The sequence below is a fragment of the Nerophis ophidion genome, linkage group LG05, assembly GCF_033978795.1.
Source record: "Nerophis ophidion isolate RoL-2023_Sa linkage group LG05, RoL_Noph_v1.0, whole genome shotgun sequence".
NCBI lineage: Eukaryota > Metazoa > Chordata > Actinopteri > Syngnathiformes > Syngnathidae > Nerophis > Nerophis ophidion.
Genome location: NC_084615.1, coordinates 69,553,933 through 69,574,952, shown reverse-complemented (window position 1 = coordinate 69,574,952; position 21,020 = coordinate 69,553,933). Strand labels below are relative to the sequence as shown.

The 21,020-nt window shown below is 39.3% G+C and overlaps 1 protein-coding gene across 2 annotated transcripts in view; it reads right to left on the bottom strand.

Moving 5' to 3' along the window:
• The window catches only part of cdhr2 (cadherin related family member 2), a 48,053-nt gene that overhangs the window by 11,566 nt on the left and 15,467 nt on the right, over positions 1 to 21,020 (bottom strand). For both annotated transcript variants that reach the window (XM_061901915.1, XM_061901916.1), the window contains exons 9-18: positions 16,943 to 17,089; positions 16,780 to 16,855; positions 16,586 to 16,695; positions 15,800 to 16,021; positions 15,571 to 15,720; positions 9,531 to 9,695; positions 9,395 to 9,456; positions 7,827 to 8,070; positions 242 to 481; positions 72 to 141 (exon numbers count right to left, since the gene is read on the bottom strand). In XM_061901915.1, coding sequence (XP_061757899.1) covers positions 72 to 141; positions 242 to 481; positions 7,827 to 8,070; positions 9,395 to 9,456; positions 9,531 to 9,695; positions 15,571 to 15,720; positions 15,800 to 16,021; positions 16,586 to 16,695; positions 16,780 to 16,855; positions 16,943 to 17,089 — 1,486 coding nt within the window. The remainder of the gene's footprint in view (positions 1 to 71; positions 142 to 241; positions 482 to 7,826; positions 8,071 to 9,394; positions 9,457 to 9,530; positions 9,696 to 15,570; positions 15,721 to 15,799; positions 16,022 to 16,585; positions 16,696 to 16,779; positions 16,856 to 16,942; positions 17,090 to 21,020) is intronic.

Genomic DNA, 21,020 nt, shown 5'->3' with positions numbered 1-21,020 from the left:
TTTGCGGGAAATTGCAGTCAATCTAAAACTTGCAGTTACGAGTTGTTAAAACTAAAAAAAGTCACGCTTACCTTTTCCACTTTCTTTGACACTGAACTTGTATGAGGATTTTTTAAATTCTGGCGCATTGTCATTGACATCCTAAAATTAATAAAAAAGAATATATAAATAGATATATTGTTCTTACAGCATTAATGTCAACACAGCTTTCACAACCAAATATATTTTGGTGCAGACATACCGCTACATTGATGATCACGCTGACCATGGTGGACAAGGGAGGACTACCCTTGTCGGTGGCAGTAACATTGAGCTCGATCTTCCCATTCAACTCAACGTCCAAAGCCTCACGGTCCAATTCAACCCGATTTCTTAGCTCACCAGTGTCAGGATCCATGGAAAAGTTTTCGCTGTATTTGCTTGGCAATATTGCATAAGTGATTTCGCTGTTTACTGTGCCTCGCTCATCTGCATCAGTTGCCTGTACAAAGTGGAGCAAAACATGAATATACAGTAAGGCTAGATGTTCTTTTTCGCGGTTTGCTAAAATTGGAAAAGGCAATCATAAGTGTTCATTTTTTGCGGGGTACTCCAGGACTACAGGATGGCCAGCGTCTATGGGACGTACGCTCTCAGTACAAATCAGAGAAAAAGCTTTGTTTGCATTGGTGGAATAAGCCTGAATAAATCAATCAATGTTTACTTATATAGCCCTAGATCACTAGTGTCTCAAAGGGCTGCACAAACCACTACGACATCCTCGGTAGGCCCACATATGGGCAAGGAAAACTCACACCCAGTGGGACGTCGGTGACAATGATGACTATGAGAACCTTGGAGAGGAGGAAAGCAATGGATGTCGAGCGGGTCCAACATGATACTGTGAAAGTTCAATCCATAATGGATCCAACACAGCAGCGAGAGTCCCGTTCACAGCGGAGCCAGCAGGAAAACATCCCAAGCGGAGGCGGATCAGCAGCGCAGAGATGTCCCCAGCCGATACACAGGCAAGCAGTACATGGCCACCGGATCGGACCGGACCCCCTCCACAAGGGAGAGTGGGACATAGAAGAAAAAGAAAAGAAAGGGCAGATCAACTGGTCTGAAAAGGGAGTCTATTTAAAGGCTAGAGTATACAGATGAGTTTTAAGGTGAGACTTAAATGCTTCTACTGAGGTGGCATCTCGAACTTTTACCGGGAGGGCATTCCAGAGTACTGGAGCCCGAAATGAAAACGCTCTATAGCCCGCAGACTTTTTTTTGGGCTTTGGGAATCACTAATAAACCGGAGTCCTTTGAACGCAGAATTCTTGCCGGGACATATAGTACAATACAATCGGCAAGGTAAGATGGAGCTAGACCGTGTAGTATTTTATACGTAAGTAGTAAAACCTTAAAGTCACATCTTAAGTGCACAGGAAGCCAGTGCTGGTGAGCCAGTACAGGCGTAATGTGATCAAACTTTCTTGTTCTTGTCAAAAGTCTAGCAGCCGCATTTTGTACCAACTGTAATCTTTTAGTGCTAGACATGGGGAGACCCGAAAATAATACGTTACAGTAGTCGAGGCGAGACGTAACAAACGCATGGATAATGATCTCAGCATCTTTAGTGGACAGAATGGAGCGAATTTAGCGATATTACGGAGATGAAAGAAGGCCGTTTTAGTAACGCTTTTAATGTGTGACTCAAAGGAGAGAGTTGGGTCAAAGATAATACCCAGATTCTTTACCGTGTCGCCTTGTTTAATTGTTTGGTTGTCAAATGAATAAAGATGTTGGTCTCTGTTAAGGCTGTCTTTGGTGGACAAGTTTAAGTATCTATAGCAGTGGTTCTTAACCTGGGTTCGATCGAACCCAAGGGCAGTGTTTTTCAACCTTTTTTGAGCCAAGGCACATTTTTTGCGTTGGAAAAACCCAGAGGCACACCACCAGCAGAATTAACTAAAAAACCAAAACTCGGTTGACAGAAAAAAGTTCTCGTCGCAATTGTTGGATATGACTTTAAAGCATAACCAAGCATGCATCACTATAGCTCTTGTCTCAAAGTAGGTGTACTGTCACCACCTGTCACATCGCGCATTAACTTATTTTGTATTTTTTGCGGTTTGGGGCGGCATAGCTCGGTTGGTAGAGTGGCCGTGCCAGCAACTTGAAGGTTGCAGGTTCGATTCCCGCTTCCGCCATCCTAGTCACTGCCGTTGTGTCCTTGGGCAAGACACTTTACCCACCTGCTCCCAGTGCCACCCACACTGGTTTAAATGTAACTTAGATATTGGGTTTCACTATGTAAAGCGCTTTGAGTCACTAGAGAAAAGGGCTATATAAATATAATTCACTTCACTTCACTTCACTTTTCCTGTGTGTAGTGTTTTACTTCTTGTCTTGCGCTTCTATTGTTTGGGGTATTTTCCTGTAGCAGTTTCATGTCCTCCTTTGAGCGATATTTCCCGCATCCACTTTGTTTTAGCAATCAAGAATATTTCAGTTGTTTTTACCCTGTGATGAGGTGGCGACTTGTCCAGGGTGTACCCCGCTTCCGCCCGATTGTAGCTGAGATAGGCTCCAGCGACCCCTGTGACCCCGAAGGGAATAATCGGTAATAAATGGATGGAATATCCTTCTTTGTGGGGACACTGTTGATGGTCATGTACAGAATGTACTTAGTGGACGCCGTCTTTGCTCCGCAGTAAGTCTTTGCTGTCGTCCAGCATTCTGGTTTTGTTTACTTTGTAGTTCAGTTTTAGTTTTGTTCCGCATTGCCTTCCCTAAGCTTCAATGCCCTTTTTTAGGGGCACTCACCTTTTGTTTATTTTTTAATTTGGTGGTGTGCCTCTGGGTTTTTCCAATGCAAAAAATGTGCCTTGGCTCAAAAAAGGTTGAAAAACACTGTTCTAGACAACACCGACAATTACTGGTTTGCAAAAAAACATTTTTTTACCCCAAATAGGTGATATTAGATCATCTCCCACGGCACACCAGTCCATATCTCACGGACTGGTGACCTAGGGGTTCGGTGAGTCGGCCTCAGGGGCTCGGCGGAGCTTCTGCCGCGGAGGTCAAGACACACCCAACTCATCGTGAAAATAAACACTTCTCCCTATCGGGGTATTATGGATACCCCCAAACAATGTTCCCTCTAATTTCCATCTGATTTGCAGGTGTGTACTTTGTTGTGAGTTCATGCACTGTGTTGGTTTTGTTATTTGAACAAGGTGTTGCTCATGCACGGTTCATTTTGTGTACCAGTAAAAAAAACAAAAGTTTGTCTTGAATTTGAAAAAAAAAACATTTTATTTTTTACTGAAGAAGGGTTCGGTGAATATGAAACTGGTGGGGTTCGGTACCTCCAACAAGGTTAAGAACCACATCTATGGGGCCTTGGAAGGATGGATAGAGAGAGGTTGGTGCACTATCGGAGCATTGTGAGAAAGGGAGTTGACCCTAAAAGCAAATCTATTAATTTAGCTCTTGAGCTCTGTTCTGCCGTTTCACCTTTAAGACAAAACTGACCATTTTGTTACCCGACAAAGTTATCTTTCAAAGAGTTAAGGGAAAGAGGTTGATCATCTGTGAGGGACTTCAAGTAAGATCATTACTCCTATGGATCAAGAAGAGCCATGCAGTTATTGATTATGTTAATACTCTAGCCTTTAAATAGACTCCCTTTTTAGACCAGTTGATCTGCCGTTTCTTTTCTTTTTCTCCTATGTCCCACTCTCCCTTGTGGAGGGGGTCCGGTCCGATCCGGTGGCCATGTACTACTCGCCTGTGTATCGGCTGGGGACATCTCTGCGCTGCTGATCCGCCTCCGCTTGGGATGTTTTCCTACTGGCTCCGCTGTGAACGGGACTCCCGCTGCTGTGTTGGATCCGCTTTGGACTGGACTCTTGCGACTGTGTAAACATTGATTGATTGATTGATTGAATAATTGAGTGATTTTTCCATTAAATTGTTCAATTAATCGAGTAAAAAAATAAAGTAAATTTTCTGTGTTTTAGGGAAAATAGCTTAAATAAACAAATATTTTTCGAATGAATTTAAGATTTTTTTTTTTTTTAAATGTTATAAATCAAACAACTCGTTGGTATTAAAATGCCAACTATAGATGCTAACATGTTCTCACATGCTGCCTTGAATAAAACATACGTTATGCAAGTCAAACATATAAGAGGGTGTTACCTATACCAAAATAGACATGCTTCTTGTTTCTGCTTGTTTGCTGCTCTTAAATATTCAGAATGCTTTCTGGTAATGTGCTGCATCATTGAAGTAGTACTATTGTAAAATGCCAGCTCCGTTTAACGGTGTAAACATTTCACCACAATGTCTGTCTGATTCACTTTTAAATGATTGCAAAACCTCTCTCTCGCCTTCGTTCTGCAATTTGCTTTGCTTTCTGTCCACCTTGTCGTGGTTGTTCTTTGAGCCCCCTCTCTCGGCACTCCGTTGGTCCGTGTCTCACACACACACACACACACACACACACACACACACACATGCACACACCATACTTGCCAACCCTCCAGAATTCAGCGCCTCTCCTGAAAACCTCCCGGAAGAAATTTTCTCCCGAAAATCTCCCGAAATTCAGCAGGAGCTGGAGGCCACAGTTTTTTTTTAGTAACCAGCAAGCACAGTACAGTTAGTTGAACAACTGTGTTTTCATTACTGTGTATTTGATAGGTGCCGTCTGAAGTTCAACTATTTCTTTTATATATATATATATATATATATATATATATATATATATATATATATATATATATATATATATATATATATATATATATATATATATATATATAATGAAATAAATATATATAGCTAGAATTCACTGAAAGTTAAGTACTTCATACATATATAACTGTATATATATATATATATATGTCTTGATTGGATTATCCAGAGAATAGTGCTCGATACCGTGGTAGAGCGCAATATGTATGTGTGGGAAAAATCTCAAGACTACTTCATCTCTACAGAACTATTTCATGAGGGGTTCCCTCAATCTTCAGGAGATTTTATTTATTTATTTTTTTCTCTTGATGATTGAGGGAACCCCTCATGAAACAGTTCTGTAGAGATGAAGTAGTCTTGTTATTTTTCCCACACATACACACATATATATATATACATATATATATATATATATATATATATATATATATATATATATATATATATAAATATATGAAATACTCGTTTCGGTGAATTGGCTGTAAATATACACCCCTCCCCTCTTAACCACGCCGCCCACCCCAACCACGCCCCCAAACCACGCCTCCGCCCCACCCCTGACCACGCCCCCCACACCTCCCGAGATCGGAGGTCTCAATGTTGGCAAGTATGGCACACACACACACACACACACACATACATGCACGCACACACATTCTTGTATTTGTTACCTTCTTGAGACTTCAGAATAATGCTTTCCTCTTTAAAGTTGTAATTTTACTCAACGCAAGTCAAAATTTTATAAGAAAAACTGAACATTTGTGCAATATTATGATAAAAGTTGGAATTCTACTCAATAACAGTTGGAATTTTACAAGAGAAGCTTAACATTTTAACCTGACTCTCGCCAGATCCTTGTAATTCGATAAGCTCCACACAAGGATCTAGGATTTATCAATAGGAGATGTATTTCAGAAGGCGGGGCCTTTTAAAAAAAATCATTGTATGTGATTGGATAAACCACTTGTTTGTTATCTTGAATGACGTGCTACTTCAACCACTCACATGGAAATCAACCCGTGACAATGATGAGAGCGACGCTGGTAAATCCAAAACAGAACAGCCGACATATTGGATAACGACAGAGCGAAAAGTTTGAGAACTTTTACTGAAACAACGCAGCAATGTCAGTAGAAAATATGCAAAATCTATGTCAGTACACGACTCCTCGCTGCGTGCCGCCATTGTTGTTTAAATCAAACAGTCGCTTCGGCGCTACGTCACATTATGAAATCCCGTCCCACGATCCTGATTGGTTCTTTATTTTTTGCTATCTTGAAAGAGTTTGCATTGTCCTCGATCCCAGATCCTTGTGTGAAGTTCAGCGAACTACAAGGATCTGGCGAAAGTCAGGTTATAAAATGTTGCCAATTTTATGAAAAGAGTTCTAATTTTACTCGACAAAAGCCACAATTTTATAAGAACATTTTAACATTTTGGCCATATTATAACAATAATCAGAATTTTACTCAGCAAAATTATGACAAAAGCCGTCATTTTACTCCAAAAAATGTCACTATTTTAGAAGAACAACAAAAAATGGCAATATTGTGATAAAAGTCAGAATTTTATATGACAAATGTCACCATTTTGCATTAAAAAGTAATCATGTTACGTTAAAAAAGTAATAATTTTACGTGAAAATATTGCAGTATTATAGAAACAGAGAGAATATGAGAAATTGTTTCTAATTTTATAAGAAAAACGTCGACACATTGTGAGCAAGACTGCTTTCAGTAAAAAAAAAAAATGTTTTTAATTTTTTAATATTCATTGTTTACTTCAAGTTATTACGTTATGTCTCTATATACACTTGTATTTTATTTGTTTTATTAATTTTGGCCAAAGGGGCCGCATTTCAATTTCTTACACACACTTGTTATTACATATGTTGGCCAGACGGGGAGCACTTCAAATTTGTACACACACTTGTTATTTCATATGTTGACCAGAAGGGGAGCACTTTAAAAACTGACACACAGTCAATTTGAAAAATCCCTCTTTTTTGTGACCCTCCTAATTTTGGTACATTTTACCACCGGGGGTGCAAATGATACATTCCCTATTAGATGTAATGGTTTTTCTTTTTAGTACCATGATTTCTCATTACTTATATTATGATTTCCCTATTAAAGGAATAAATAATATTGTTTAAAAAAACAATACAAATCAAAGTTTCGTTCTAATCAATTTGATCTATTTAATTGATTAATCATTGCAGCCCTACAGGGAGGTGACATGTTTTTTATTTAAGTCTCATCTTAAAACTTATTTGTACACTCTAGCCTTTAAATAGACCCCCTTTTTAGACCAGTTTATCTGCCGTTTCTTTTCTTTTTCTCCTATGTCCCCCCTCCCTTGTGGAGGGGGTCCGGTCCGATGGCCATGGATGAAGTACTGGCTGTCCAGAGTCGGGACCCAGGATGGACCGCTCGCCTGTGTATCGGTTGGGGACATCTGCGCTGCTGATCCGCCTCCGCTTGGGATGGTTTCCTGCTGGCTCCACCTTGGATGGGACTCTCGCTACTATATTAGATCCACTTTGGACTTGATTCTCACGGTTACGTTAGATCCACTATGGATTGGACTTTCACAATATCATGTTAGACCCGCTCGACAACCATTGCTTTCATTCTCCTGGGGGGTGGTTGGTTGCCCACATATGCGGTCCTCTCCAAGGTTTCTCGTAATCATCATTGTCGACGTCCCACTGGGGTGAGTTTTTCCTTGCCCTTATGTGGGCCCTACCGAGGATGTCATTGTGGTTTGTGCAGCCCTTTGAGGCACTTGTGATTTAGGGATGTATAAATACCTATTGATTGATTGATTGATTGATTAATGTCTTTAGAAATATCTAACTGGTAGGATACCCAGGAGGACAGTGTTCTAGATCTACCAGCTAGAATATCCTGAAAAGACTATGTACGTACGGCAACTGGTCTAAGAGTACTTTGGTGTGCTTAGACAATTGCCTCCAGACACAGATAAGTGAAGGAAAATAGATTTATGGACAAAAAATATTATAAACTGTGTATGAAAAAGTAACACATTTTGTTTAAATATGTGCAAGAAATATTGATAGGGCTTACCTCTACTTTAAGTGTAAGCTGTGCGCCTTCCTTTACAAACTCCTGATAATACTCCCTGTTGATGACTGGAGGCTGGTCATTGATGTCCGTCAAAATAAACTCCAGCAGCGCAGTCCCGGGCTTGTCATCTGAGTCTTTGGCCTGCAAAGTGGCCGAGTACAAGGATCTGACTTCACGATCCAACAGCGTTTGGTTTTTCACAAAGATTTCCCCCGTACGTGGATGGACATCAAAATAAGTCAGTCTGAAACCGCACAAAGAGAAAGTCTGGTCAGAGCCCGAAAATAAATCAGATAATGTCTTTTACGTGTGGTCGATATACAGTGGGGCAAAAAAGTATTTAGTCAGCCACCAATTGTGCAAGTTCTCCTACTTAAAATGATGACAGAGGTCTTAAATTTTTATCATAGGTACACTTCAACTGTGAGAGACAGAATGTGAAAAAAAATCCAGGAATTCACATTGTAGGAATTTTAAATAATTTATTTGTAAATTATTGTGGAAAATAAGTATTTGGTCAACCATTCAAAGCTCTCACTGATGGGAGGAGGTTTTGGCTCAAAATCTCACGATACATGGCCCCATTCATTCTTTCCTTAACACGGATCAATCGTCCTATCCCCTTAGCAGAAAAACAGCCCCAAAGCATGATGTTTCCACCCCCATGCTTCACAGTAGGTATGGTGTTCTTGGGATGCAACTCAGTATTCTTCTTCCTCCAAACACGACGAGTTGAGTTTATACCAAAAAGTTCTATTTTGGTTTCATCTGACCACATGACATTCTCCCATGTGCTCTCTGGCAAACTTCAGACGGGCCTGGACATGCACTGGCTTAAGCAGGGGGACACATCTGGCACTGCAGGATTTGATTCCTTGTCGGCGTAGTGTGTTACTGATGGTAACCTTTGTTACTTTGGGCCCAGCTCTCTGCAGGTCATTCACCAGGTCCCCCCGTGTGGTTCTGGGATTTTTGCTCACCGTTCTCATGATCATTTCAACCCAATGGGGTGAGATCTTGCGTTGAGCCCCAGATCGAGGGAGATTATCAGTGGTCTTGTATGTATTCCATTTTCTGATTTTTGCTCCCACAGTTGATTTTTTCACACCAAGCTGCTTGCCTATTGTAGATTCACTCTTCCCAGTCTGGTGCAGGTTTACAATTCTTTTCCTGGTGTCCTTCGACAGCTCTTTGGTCTTGGTCATAGTGGAGTTTGGAGTCTGACTGTTTGAGGCTGTGGACAGGTGTCTTTTATACATATAACGAGTTCAAACAGGTTCCATTAATACAGGTAACGAGTGGAGGACAGAAGAGCTTCTTAAAGAAGAAGTTACAGGTCTGTGAGAGCTTTGAATGGTTGACCAAATACTTATTTTCCACCATAATTTACAAATAAATACTTTACAATTCCTACAATGTGAATTCCTGGATTTTTTTTCACATTCTGTCTCTCACAGTTGAAGTGTACCTGTGATGAAAATTACAGACCTCTGTCATCATTTTAAGTAGGAGAACTTGCACAATCAGTGGCTGACTAAATACTTTTTTGCCCCACTGTAGAGACTTACATGCTTTCTGGGAGGAGCGTGTAGGTGATGTTGCCTTGGTCCATTGTATCAGGGTCATCTGCCTGGAAGCAAGTGTGTTCTTTTAGTACATTGCTATCTTACTGACTGTTTCAGTTCAGTTGCTCAAATGACTTACAGTGATTGTATCCACAACAGTCCCAACGGGCGAATGCTCAGGCACCTTCAAATTTAAATACGTATCCTCTGGGAACCTGGGGCTGTTGTCATTGATGTCTTCAATCATGATCGTAACTGTGGCAGTGGACACAAAGCTGTTTTCTTCTGGATCGCTGGCAATTACCTGGGTTGCGACAAAGAAAACATCACCCAGTGCTTCTTATCAAACACAATAACCAAATATTGATGCATTCATTTAGACCTGATGTATTACGTACTACATTGTTGAATGTATCACTGTAAAGTAGTTTTGATAGCTCCTAATGATATTAATCTGCAAGCTGCCCCTGACTAATTGGGGGCCCTAAGCAGAAATGTTTTAAAACCCTACCTCAATGACAGATTTTTTTGTTTCATACTTTATTTGTACTAAAGGATTTTTATATTATTTAATTCAAATGTTAATTAGATGCATGTTTTAGAGCAGTTATTGTAACAGTTCAGTTGAGATGAGTTTGAGTTTATTTCGAACATGCAAACAATTACAACATGGTACATCACAATCTCCAGTTTTTCTTTTCAACATGGTCAAAAAGGAGTAGGAAGAAGCCTTCAACAGAAGCAACAGTTATTTAGCAGTTATTTTGAAAGCAAAACAACAGTTAATCGAAATAAGTACGACAATTTTACAAGACCAGTGCAATAATGCGCCACAGAGACAATGACAAAGTTAGGGGGAATTTGCTACTATATCCTAAACAGTGACTAAGAATAAATAATTAATGGACATTCTACATGCACTTTTTCACACAAAATGAAGTCCCCTATGGACCATACTTGCCAACCTTGAGACCTCCGATTTCGGGAGGTGGTAAAAAGTATTTAGTCAGCCACCGATTGTGCAAATTCTCCCACTTAAAATGATGACTGAGGTCTGTAATTGTTATCATAGGTACACTTTAATTGTGAGAGACAGAATGTGAAAAAAAAAAATCCAGGAATTCACATTGTAGGAATTTTAAAGAATTTATTCGTAAAATATGGTGGAAAATAAGTATTTGGTCAACCATTCAAAGGTCTCACTGATGGAAGGAGGTTTTGGCTCAAAATCTCACGATACATGGCCCCATTCATTCTTTCCTTAACACGGATCAATCGTCCTGTCCCCTTAGCGCAGAAACAGCCCCAAAGCATGATGTTTCCACCCCCATGCTTCACAGTAGGTATGGTGTTTTTGGGATGCAACTCAGTATTCTTCTTCCTCCAAACATGATGAGTTGAGTTTATACTAAAATGGATACTTGGATGATACAGCAGAGGATTGGGAGAATGTCATGTGGTCAGAAAAATAGAACTTTTTTGTATAAACTTAACTCGTCGTTTCTGGAGGAAGAAGAATACTGAGTTGCATCCCAAGAACACCACACCTACTGTGAAGCATGGGGGTGGAAACATCATGCTTTGGGGCTGTTTTTCTGCAAAAGGGACAGGATGATTGATCCGTGTTAAGGAAAGAATGAATGGGGCCATGTATCGTGAGATTTTGAGCCAAAACCTCCTTCCATCAGTGAGAGCTTTGAATGGTTGACCAAATACTTATTTTCCACAATCATTTACAAATAAATTCTTTAAAATTCCTACAATGTGAATTCCTGGATTTTATTTTCACATTCTGTCTCTCACAGTTGAAGTGTACCTATGATGAAAATTACAGACCTCTGTCATCATTTTAAGTGGGAGAACTTGCACAATCGGTGGCTGACTAAATACTTTTTTGCCTCACTGTACATAATGTAAAAAAAAACTAATGTGTTTTGGAAACAATGCTTAATTTAAGCTTAAATATGAACACACAATAAGCTTAGTGTGAAATTTACTTTTTGAGTGCAGGTATTGGGAATTTAGTTTTTGAGATGCTCTGCAATAACCTTAATAAAAGTGGTTCCAAAACAACTTCAGACTTTGCGTTCGTCGACAAGATTTCCTATAATTTTAGTTGACTAAACCTAGACTAAAACTCATCTCATTGTATTCATCAACTTTGATTATACGATGATTATACTAACAATGTAACTTACGGTGCTTTGTGAATAAATAAATACTGTATCATCAAGCTTTCAATGATAATTAAATTCTGGGGGGGTCGAGGAAACAAGTCTGTCTCCCACGGGGGTCATGACAGACAATAATTGACAAGCACCTGAACTCGACTTGAGTTCAGAGAGCATTAAGCAAACAAATCAAACAATGTACTATTATTATCCACTTCAAGAAACTCTTCGGACTGAAAGTGTTTACATAGTGCAAAGAAGAAGAACCGTGTTAAACATTCTGAATGTACTGTATTTTATCAATCAATCAATCAATCAATGTTTACTTATATAGCCCTAAATCACTAGTGTCTCAAAGGGCTGCACAAACCACCACGACATCCTCGGTAGGCCCACATAAGGGCAAGGAAAACTCACACCCAGTGGGACATCGGTGACAATGATGACCCAGTGGGACGTCGGTGACAATGATGACTATCCGTCCATTCATTTTGTAGATAACCCTATTTATCTCACAATATGAAATATAACTTACTTCTCTAATTATTATTTATTTATGTATTTATTTTTAATGTTATTACTTATGTAGTATATTGTGAATTAGCTGAAAACAGGAAGTAAACAAAGCGTTAGCAACTGCTATGTAAAGGAAAAGGGGTTAAATAAGCTCTGCTTCTTCCTACTCCTTTTCGAACATGTTGAATAGAGAAACTGGAAATTGGGATGTACCATGTTGTGTGCATTGATTGATTGATTGATTGAAACTTTTATTAGTAGATAGCACAGTACAGTACATATTCCGTACAATTGACCACTAAATGGTAACACCCGAATGAGTTTTTCAACTTGTTTAAGTCGGGGTCCACGTTAATCAATTCATGGTACAAATATATAATATCAGCATAATACAGTCATCACACAAGTTAATCATCATAATATATACATTGAATTACTTGCATTATTTACAATCCGGGAGGATGCATGCATGTTCGAAATAAACACAAACTCAACTCAACTCATTTAAAGGGGACTTATGATGAATTGTGTCTTGTCTGACTTATACATTTTGTTACAAGTTTGAATATTCATGATAAGAATGGCCTAAGTCAAATCAAAAGGTTCATAGATTTGGGCATGAGTTTGCACACAGTTTTGGCTGCTCTGTCTAAGAGTATTTTTTTAAAGAATGGGGAACAGTGACGTTGCTGATTGACGCATCTACAAATGTGCGCAATTTCCGCAGAGCTCCTCTCCGCTGCTTCAGGCTGTGAGACTGTAATGCCTGGAGCTTGTGTGTTATTCATTCCCGTCTAACGCCCTCCCCCCTGCTCTGTATTTTTTAATAAATACTTAATAAATCTACTGTCAGGCTTTCCCCTGACAGTTTATCTATGTTTTAGTTTTGTCTGTTTCCTCTGTGTTTAGTATTTCCTGTCCTTAGTTCCTGTCTAGTGCTCTTATTTTGTCAGTTTCCTGTCTTGTTCCCTGAGTGCTGTGTTCCTCCTGAGCTGCGGCTGATTGGCACCTGGCCACACCTGTTGCCAATCAGCCCGCTCCTATTTGTACCTGCTTTGTCTTGTGTCAGTTGCTGGATCATTGTATTGTCATTTGTATTGTCGTTGCCACATGTCGCTCTTGTCGTGTCGTTTTGTTACAGCTACTACCTGTCGTGCTACATTTTGTCCTGGTCGTCGTAGCGGTAAGCTGTTTCTGTTAGCGTTAGCCATTTCCAGTTTTTCCTGTTTGCTATCCGCTAGCTTCTACGCTAGGTCCTTTTTTGTTTCTTGCTAGCTTCTATGCTAAAGACCCTTAGTTTGTTATTCCGCCCATGTGCGCGCTTTTTGTTTGTACCCTTTGTTTGTTTTAGTTCTAGTATTTTAAATTGAAACCATGTTTCCCCATTCAATGCCTGCCTCCTTCTCTGCATCCTAGGGTTCGACATCAAATAACTGACATCTACAGTTGAATGCACAACTGCCTGTTTATTTGTCTTTATAAAATGTTAATCAGGACTGTTCTGTCAAGATAAACCATACAAAATTACAATGGCAATAAATTAAATTTTTTAATTCTCATGATTCTGATTCTAAACTCTGATGTGAAAGCACGGTGGCATTACGACTTAGTTTGAGGAAACACAAGAGAAGGTAGGATAAAATATTTTCATTTAATAATAACACTGACATGTGACATGCAGTAACTTAAATGCTGCTAAAAGCAGATTTTTTTATGCAGCTCTGGAGTCCGTATCGGAGAGTGGGTAGGTGTACCTGATGATGTGACTGGGTGACTCTATACCAGGGGTCACCAACCTTTTTGAAACCAAGAGCTACTTCTTGGGCAGTGATTAATGCGAAGGGCTACCAGTTTGATACACACTTAAATAAATTGCCAGAAATAGCCAATTTGCTTAATTTACCTTTAACAAATAAATCTATATATATATATATATATATATAAAGAATGGGTATTTCTATCCGTCATTCTGTCGTACATTTTTTTTCCTTTTACGGAAGGTTTTTTGTAGAGAATAAATGATGAAAAAAAACACTTAATTGAAAGGTTTAAAACAGGAGAAAACCCTGAAAAAAAAGAAAATTAATTTTGAAACATAGTTTATCTTCAATTTCGACTCTTTAAAATTCAAAATTCAACCGAAAATAATGGAGAAAAACTAGCTAATTCGAATCTTTTTAAAAAAAATTGAAAAAAATATTTATGGAACATCATTAGTAATTTTTCCTGAATAAGATTAATTTTAGAATTTTGATGACATGTTTTAAATAGGTTGAAAGCTAATCTGCACTTTGTTATAATATATAGCAAATTAGACCAAGCTATATTTCTAACGAAGACAAATCATTATTTCTTCTAGATTTTCCAGAACAAAAAATTTTTTATGAAATTAAAAAGACTTTGAAATAAGATTTAAATTTGATTTTACAGATTTTCTAGATTTGCCAGAATATTTATTTTGAATTTTAATCATAAGTTTGAAGAAATATTTCACAAATATTCTTGGTCTAAAAAACAGAAGATAAAATGAAGAATTAAATTAAAATGTATTTATTATTCTTTAAAATAAAAAAATACTTGAACATTGATTTAAATTGTCAGGAAAGAAGAGGAAGGAATTTAAAAGGTAAAATGGTATATGTGTTTAAAAATCCTAAAATCATTTTTAGGGTTGTATTTTTTCTCTAAAATTGTCTTTCTGAAAGTTAGAAGAAGCAAAGTAAAAAAAACAAATTAATTTATTTAAACAAGTGAAGACCAAGTCTTTAAAATATTTTCTTGGATTTTCAAATTCTATTTGAGTTTTGTCTCTCTTAGAATTAAAAATGTCGAGCAAAACGAGACCAGCTTGCTGGTAAATAAACAAAATTTTAAAAATAGAGGCAGCTCACTGGTAAGTGCTGCTATTTGAGCTATTTTTAGAACAGGCCAGCGGGCGACTCATCTGGTCCTTACTGGCACCGCGTTGGTGACCTTTGCTCTATACAATGTTTATTTTTGACGGTGTCTAAAAAAAAATAAAAAATAAATAGCGGTGACAACTTTAACATGTACATTTTCAAATGATAAATTCAGATACTGTTGGAGAGGGTGGTGCGCGGTTTCATTTGCAATCTGGGAACACCTCACAAACGAACATCTTGCAGGCATGTGCAGAAAGATTTTTGTAAATGTGACTGTGGAACGTAATCTACGCACCAAAACATATCTGAGGAAATGTTTGAAATGTAATTCAAAATCCTCATAGGTCCCTTTTAATGATTATAATATTGTTAAAATATTTTTGTTGTTGGTTGTTTTCTTGTCATACCAACAAGAAAATGGAAAAATATGATCACACATGTAAATTTAAATTATTGATGAGTTCAACACGAGTGGCACACGTTCATCTCAGCACAATACATTATACAAGTTGACAATGATCATTTTAGGAAAAGTGCATTGTTCACTGTAAGCCACAAAATATTGAATAGTTTTTCCCACGTTTCTTACCTGCACAACCATTTGCTGTTTTTCTTCATAATCCAGTTTTTGTGGTTGTTTGACCACGAGTTGAACAACGCTATCCGCCATTGTAAACTGGGGCTGTACCGAAAACACTTCCTTGTCTTCTCCCTCCAGGGTTAGTTTGATGCTTTTAGTCTACAGCAACAGAGGCCACAACTCCTTCTCATTGGACCATTAACACAATTCTAAGTGACAGATACTGTAGATCGTTTACCTTATCCAGGTCTTTGACCATCATGTTAATAGGCACACTTCCCAGTAAGTGCTCCGGTATGTCCCCTGTGAAGTGATTTGCTTTACTGCAGTTTTCAGCTCCGCCTGAGCCGTCGCATTTGTAAAACTCCGGCTTGTTATCGTTGACGTCGTTGATGTTGATATGTACTTTAGCCGTGGTGCTGGCGAATTCCCCTTGAATGTTTGGCAGTGACTCAGTGGCCTAAAGCCACAAAGCAAAGAGACACATAATAGAATGGATCAGCAATTTTTATAGGACTGGCGATCTTGCTCAGTCTTTTGACATACAGTATTTTGCAATTACACTGCAAAATATAGGACTTTAAGTTGAGGTGCATATCCATCCATCCATCCATTTTCTACCGCTTATTGCCTTTCGGGGTCGCGGGGGGCGCTGGCGCCTATCTCAGCTACAATCGGGCGGAAGGCGGGGTACACCCTGGACAAGTCGCCACCTCATCGCAGGGCCAACACAAGACATTCACACTCACATTCACACACTAGGCCCAATTTAGTGTTGCCAATCAACCCATCCCCAGGTGCATGTCTTTGGAAGTGGGAGGAAGCCGGAGTACCCGGAGGGAACCCACGCATTCACGGGGAGGACATGCAAACTCCACACAGAAAGATCCCGAGCCTGGATTTGAACCCAGTACTGCAGGACCTTCGTATTGTGAGGCAGACACACTAACCCCTCTTCCACCGTGAAGCCCCTGAGGTGCATGTGCCTTTTTATAATCTATCAAAGCAATAAAAATATGTATACCTTGACCGTCATGGTAACGACGTCCCCGATCTCTTCTCTGTCGATATTCGACAATACAGAAATAATGCCGGTCGTGCTCGAGATTTTAAAGAGACCATCTGCAGAGGATTCTGTCAAATATTTGGAGGAACAAACAATATAAAAGTGAAACACTTACTCACTGACACTGAAAGTCAAATGTGTGTTTCCGTCACCTTCAATGCTGTAGGTGATGGTGTCATTGATGGCTGTGTCCGGATCTATGGCTGTCACTCTGAACACAGATTTGTCCTATCAAAGAAAACGCGGTTGTTGAACCATAAAATGCAATATGACGTCGGCAAAAACGGGTCTCGTTGCTGATGACAAGAAACTCACCACCGGAGAATTCTCGTCCACGTTTGTGATGTAAGGAAGGTTCAAAAATATGGGGTTGAGATTGGGCATATCCACAACGTTGATCATGTAAAAGGCAATGTTTGACAAATATTCAACCTCATCTTTCGCACATTTGCCTCCTCCATCCTGCAATGTTGAAACTCAAAATTACAAAAGTAGTTTGCTGGTTAATTAGCCCCTATCTAATTCTACAAACTGTTTTTCCTCCTACGACGCCCCGTAAATTGTATATCAAGGAATGAACACTTAGGGTCTGATCTACTAAGATATCAACAACACGTTCTAAATAACGTGAGCTAAGTATAATAATGTGTGTATTAATATTGCGGGTGATTAACAAAGACTGTATGTACAATTTAAAACAAGTGCAAAAGTGGTGCAGACCGCTCTATTTAAATGAAGTGTTTGCGTAGATAATGGCCATCACCTTGGAGACACTCATTTCCCTGCACATTTATGGCCTGTGGCGTTTTGCCGTATTGTTTACATGTACTGCTTTCTCTAGACCAGGGCTGTCAAACATATGGAACGCGGGCTGGATCAGGCCCGTGAATAGGTTTTATCCGGCACTCGGGATGAGTTTGCTAAGTATAAAAATTTCCAGAAATTTTTGAATGAAAGAAACTGCTGTTCTAAATGTGTCCACTAGATGTGTGAAGTGAATTATATTTATATAGCGCTTTTCTCAGGTGCCTCAAAGCGCTTTACATCGTGAAACCCAATATTTAAGTTACATTTAAACCAGTGTGGGTGGCACTGGTTTAAATAGGTGGGTAAAGTGTCTTGCCCAAGGACACAACGGCAGTGACTAGGATGGCTGAAGCGGGAATCGAACCTGCAACCCTCAAGTTGCTGGCACGGCCACTCTACCAACCGAGCTATACTGCCCATCATCTACAATAGAAATTATTTGTAGATGATACTACATATGTAAAAAAAGAAATAAACCACGTTAGTGCACCAGGCAAGGAAAATTGAGCAAATTACATAAATAACATCCTGTAATTTGATTTTGATATGATTTTATTATCGTGATAGATTAAAAATTAACACCAATGAGTTGACTGATGAACATTATCAACATGTAGCATGTAAGTGTAAGAAAAAAAACCCAACATTATAATTTCTACATTTTCAGAATGTGCTTGTTCTATTTTTGAACTAAAGAAAACAATCGGAAGTTGTCTTTATTTTTAAGTTAACGTGCCGTGATTTTACCAGTCTGGCCCACCTGGGAGTAGATTTTTCTCCATGTGGCCCCCGATCTAAAATGATCTAGACTTTATTGAAGCATGCCTGGTTTTAGCACTCTGAAGCTAGAAATGTGTGTGTGAGAAGGGGCGTTGACGGGAGACACCGGTGTGTTGAGAGACGGGACGGTTGTCAACAAAGAACGTGCTTCTCGATTCCCTTGTTACTGTCTTTGCTGCTGGCCTTCATCTAATTACAAACCCTCAGTTATAAAAGCAAGCACATTTACATTTTTTGATGACAACGCTGACCTCTTTTTTTTGTACAGACTACTATACCTCTAGTTCAGGGGTGCCCACACTTTTTCTGCAGGCGAGCTACTTTTCAATTGACCAACTCGAGGGGATCTACCTCATTTATATATATCATTTATATTTATTTATTTATGAAAGAGACATTTTTGTAAACAAGTTAAATGTGTTTAATGATAATACAAGCATGTGTAACACATATAGATGTCTTTCTTTCACAAAGACAAGAATATAAGTTGGTGTATTACCTGATTCTGATGACTTGCATTGATTGGAATCAGACAGTAATGATGATAACGCCCACATTTTCAAATGGAGGAGAAAAAAAGTTGTCCTTTCTGTACAATACCACATGAAAGCGGTTGGTTTTTGGCATCTAATTCATCCAGCTTCCATACACTTTACAAGAAAAAATTGGCGGCAAATTCCGTAGCTTGCTTGATTGACATTCACGGCACCCGAGGGTCTTGTGAGATGACGCTGGCTGCTGCCAGTTCATTATTATGAAAAAATGACAGAGAGGAAGGCGAGAAACACTTTTTATTTCAACAGACTTTCGCGCCGTCCCTTCCGTCAAAACTCTAAAGGCCGACTGCACATTTCCTATCTTCACAATAAAAGCCCTGCTTCATGCTGCCTGCGCTAACAAAATAAGAGTCTCGGAAAGCTGGCGTACACAAGTGATGTGCACGCCAGTTTTCCGAGATTCTGTGACGTCTTGGTGAAGATTGATGATCACTCATTTTTAGGTCTATTTTTTTTAAAAGCCTGGCTGGAGATCGACTGACACACCCCCCGCGGTCGACTGGTAGCTCGCGATCGACGTAATGGGCACCCCTGCTCTAGTTTGTACGACGTCACTTGGCGACATGAACATCTTGCAGCACTTGGTCTTCACAGATGTTAATGTACGACGGGCTGTGGCTGTCCATTTTGAAAAGGTATTGTTTAATTTATCTGGTGTGTATGCAGATAAACTCAGCTAGCAAAGTTGTTTTTCCTCTGTTTGCTTGCCATGTAGCAATTATATTTATATAGCGCTTTTTCTCTAGTGACTCAAAACGCTTTTACATAGTGGAACCCGATATCTAAGTTACATTTAAACCAGCGTGGGTGGCACTGGGAGCAGGTGGGTAAAGTGTCTTGCCCAAGGACACAACGGCAGTGACTAGGCTGGTAGAACCGGGGATCAAACCTGGAACCCTCAAATTGCTGGCAATGGTAGCCAGTGGTGTGCCTTCTCTGCTGGCCTAACATAACCAAAAATCATGATCCTAATTAAAGATAAAAGTATTTTTTTTTATTGACTTTCCCTATATATCAAAGTATTCATGATCTCTTCGTGTCATATTATGCCCTTCCAGCGTTGTTGTTTTTAGGTTACAGTTTGTATCCAATCAGAATTCAGCTAACTTATGTTGCCATGCTGTACCAAATCTGCCCGGGCGTCTGTGCACGGTAAGTAAACATACACATACAGTCGATAGATAATTGCAATAGCCAAACAGATCACAAGTTGTTTTCAAAGCCATTTTCAAGAAGGATATTTAAAGAGAAACTACAAACCCCGTTTCCAAATGAGTTGGGAAATTGTGTTAGATGTAAATATAAACGGAATACAATGATTTGCAAATAATTTTCAACCCATATTCAGTTGAATATGCTACAAAGACAACATATTTGATGTTCAAACTGATAAACATTTTTTTTTTGCAAATAATCATTAACTTTAAAATTTGATGCCAGCAACACGTGACAAAGAAGTTGGGAAAGGTGGCAATAAATACTGATAAAGTTGAGGAATGCTCACCAAACACTTATATGGAACATCCCACAGGTGTGCAGGCTAATTGGGAACAGGTGGGTGCCATGATTGGGTATAAAAGCAGCTTCCATGAAATGCTAAGTAATTCACAAACAAGGATGGGGTGAGGGTCACCACTTTGTAAGCAAATTGTCGAGCAGTTTTAGAACAACATTTCTCAACGAGCTATTGCAAGGAATTTAGAGATTTTACCATCTACGGTCCGTAAAATTTTCAAAAGGTTCAGAGAATCTGGGGAAATCACTGCACGTAAGCGATAATATTACGGACATTTGATCCCTCATCAGTGTGTAAAGGATATCACCACATGGGCTCAGAACACTTCAGAAAACCACTGTCAGTAATTACAGTTGGTCGCTACATCTGTAAGTGCAAGTTAAAACTCTACTAGGCAAAGCGAATGCCACTTAACGCCGAGGAACGCCACCGGCTTGGATGGGCCTGAGCTCATCTAAGATGGACTGATGCAAAGTGGAAAAGTGTTCTGTGGTCTGAAGAGTCCACATTTCAAATTATATTTGGAAACTGTGGACGTGGTGTCCTCTGGAACAAAGGGGAAAATAACCATCCGCATTGTTATAGGCGCAAAGTTCAAAAGCCAGCATCTGTGATGGTATGGGGGTGTATTAGTGCCCAAGGCATGGGTAACTTACACATCTGTGAAGGCACCATTAATGCTGAATGCTCCATACAGGTTTTGGAGCAACATATGTTGTCATCCAAGCCACGT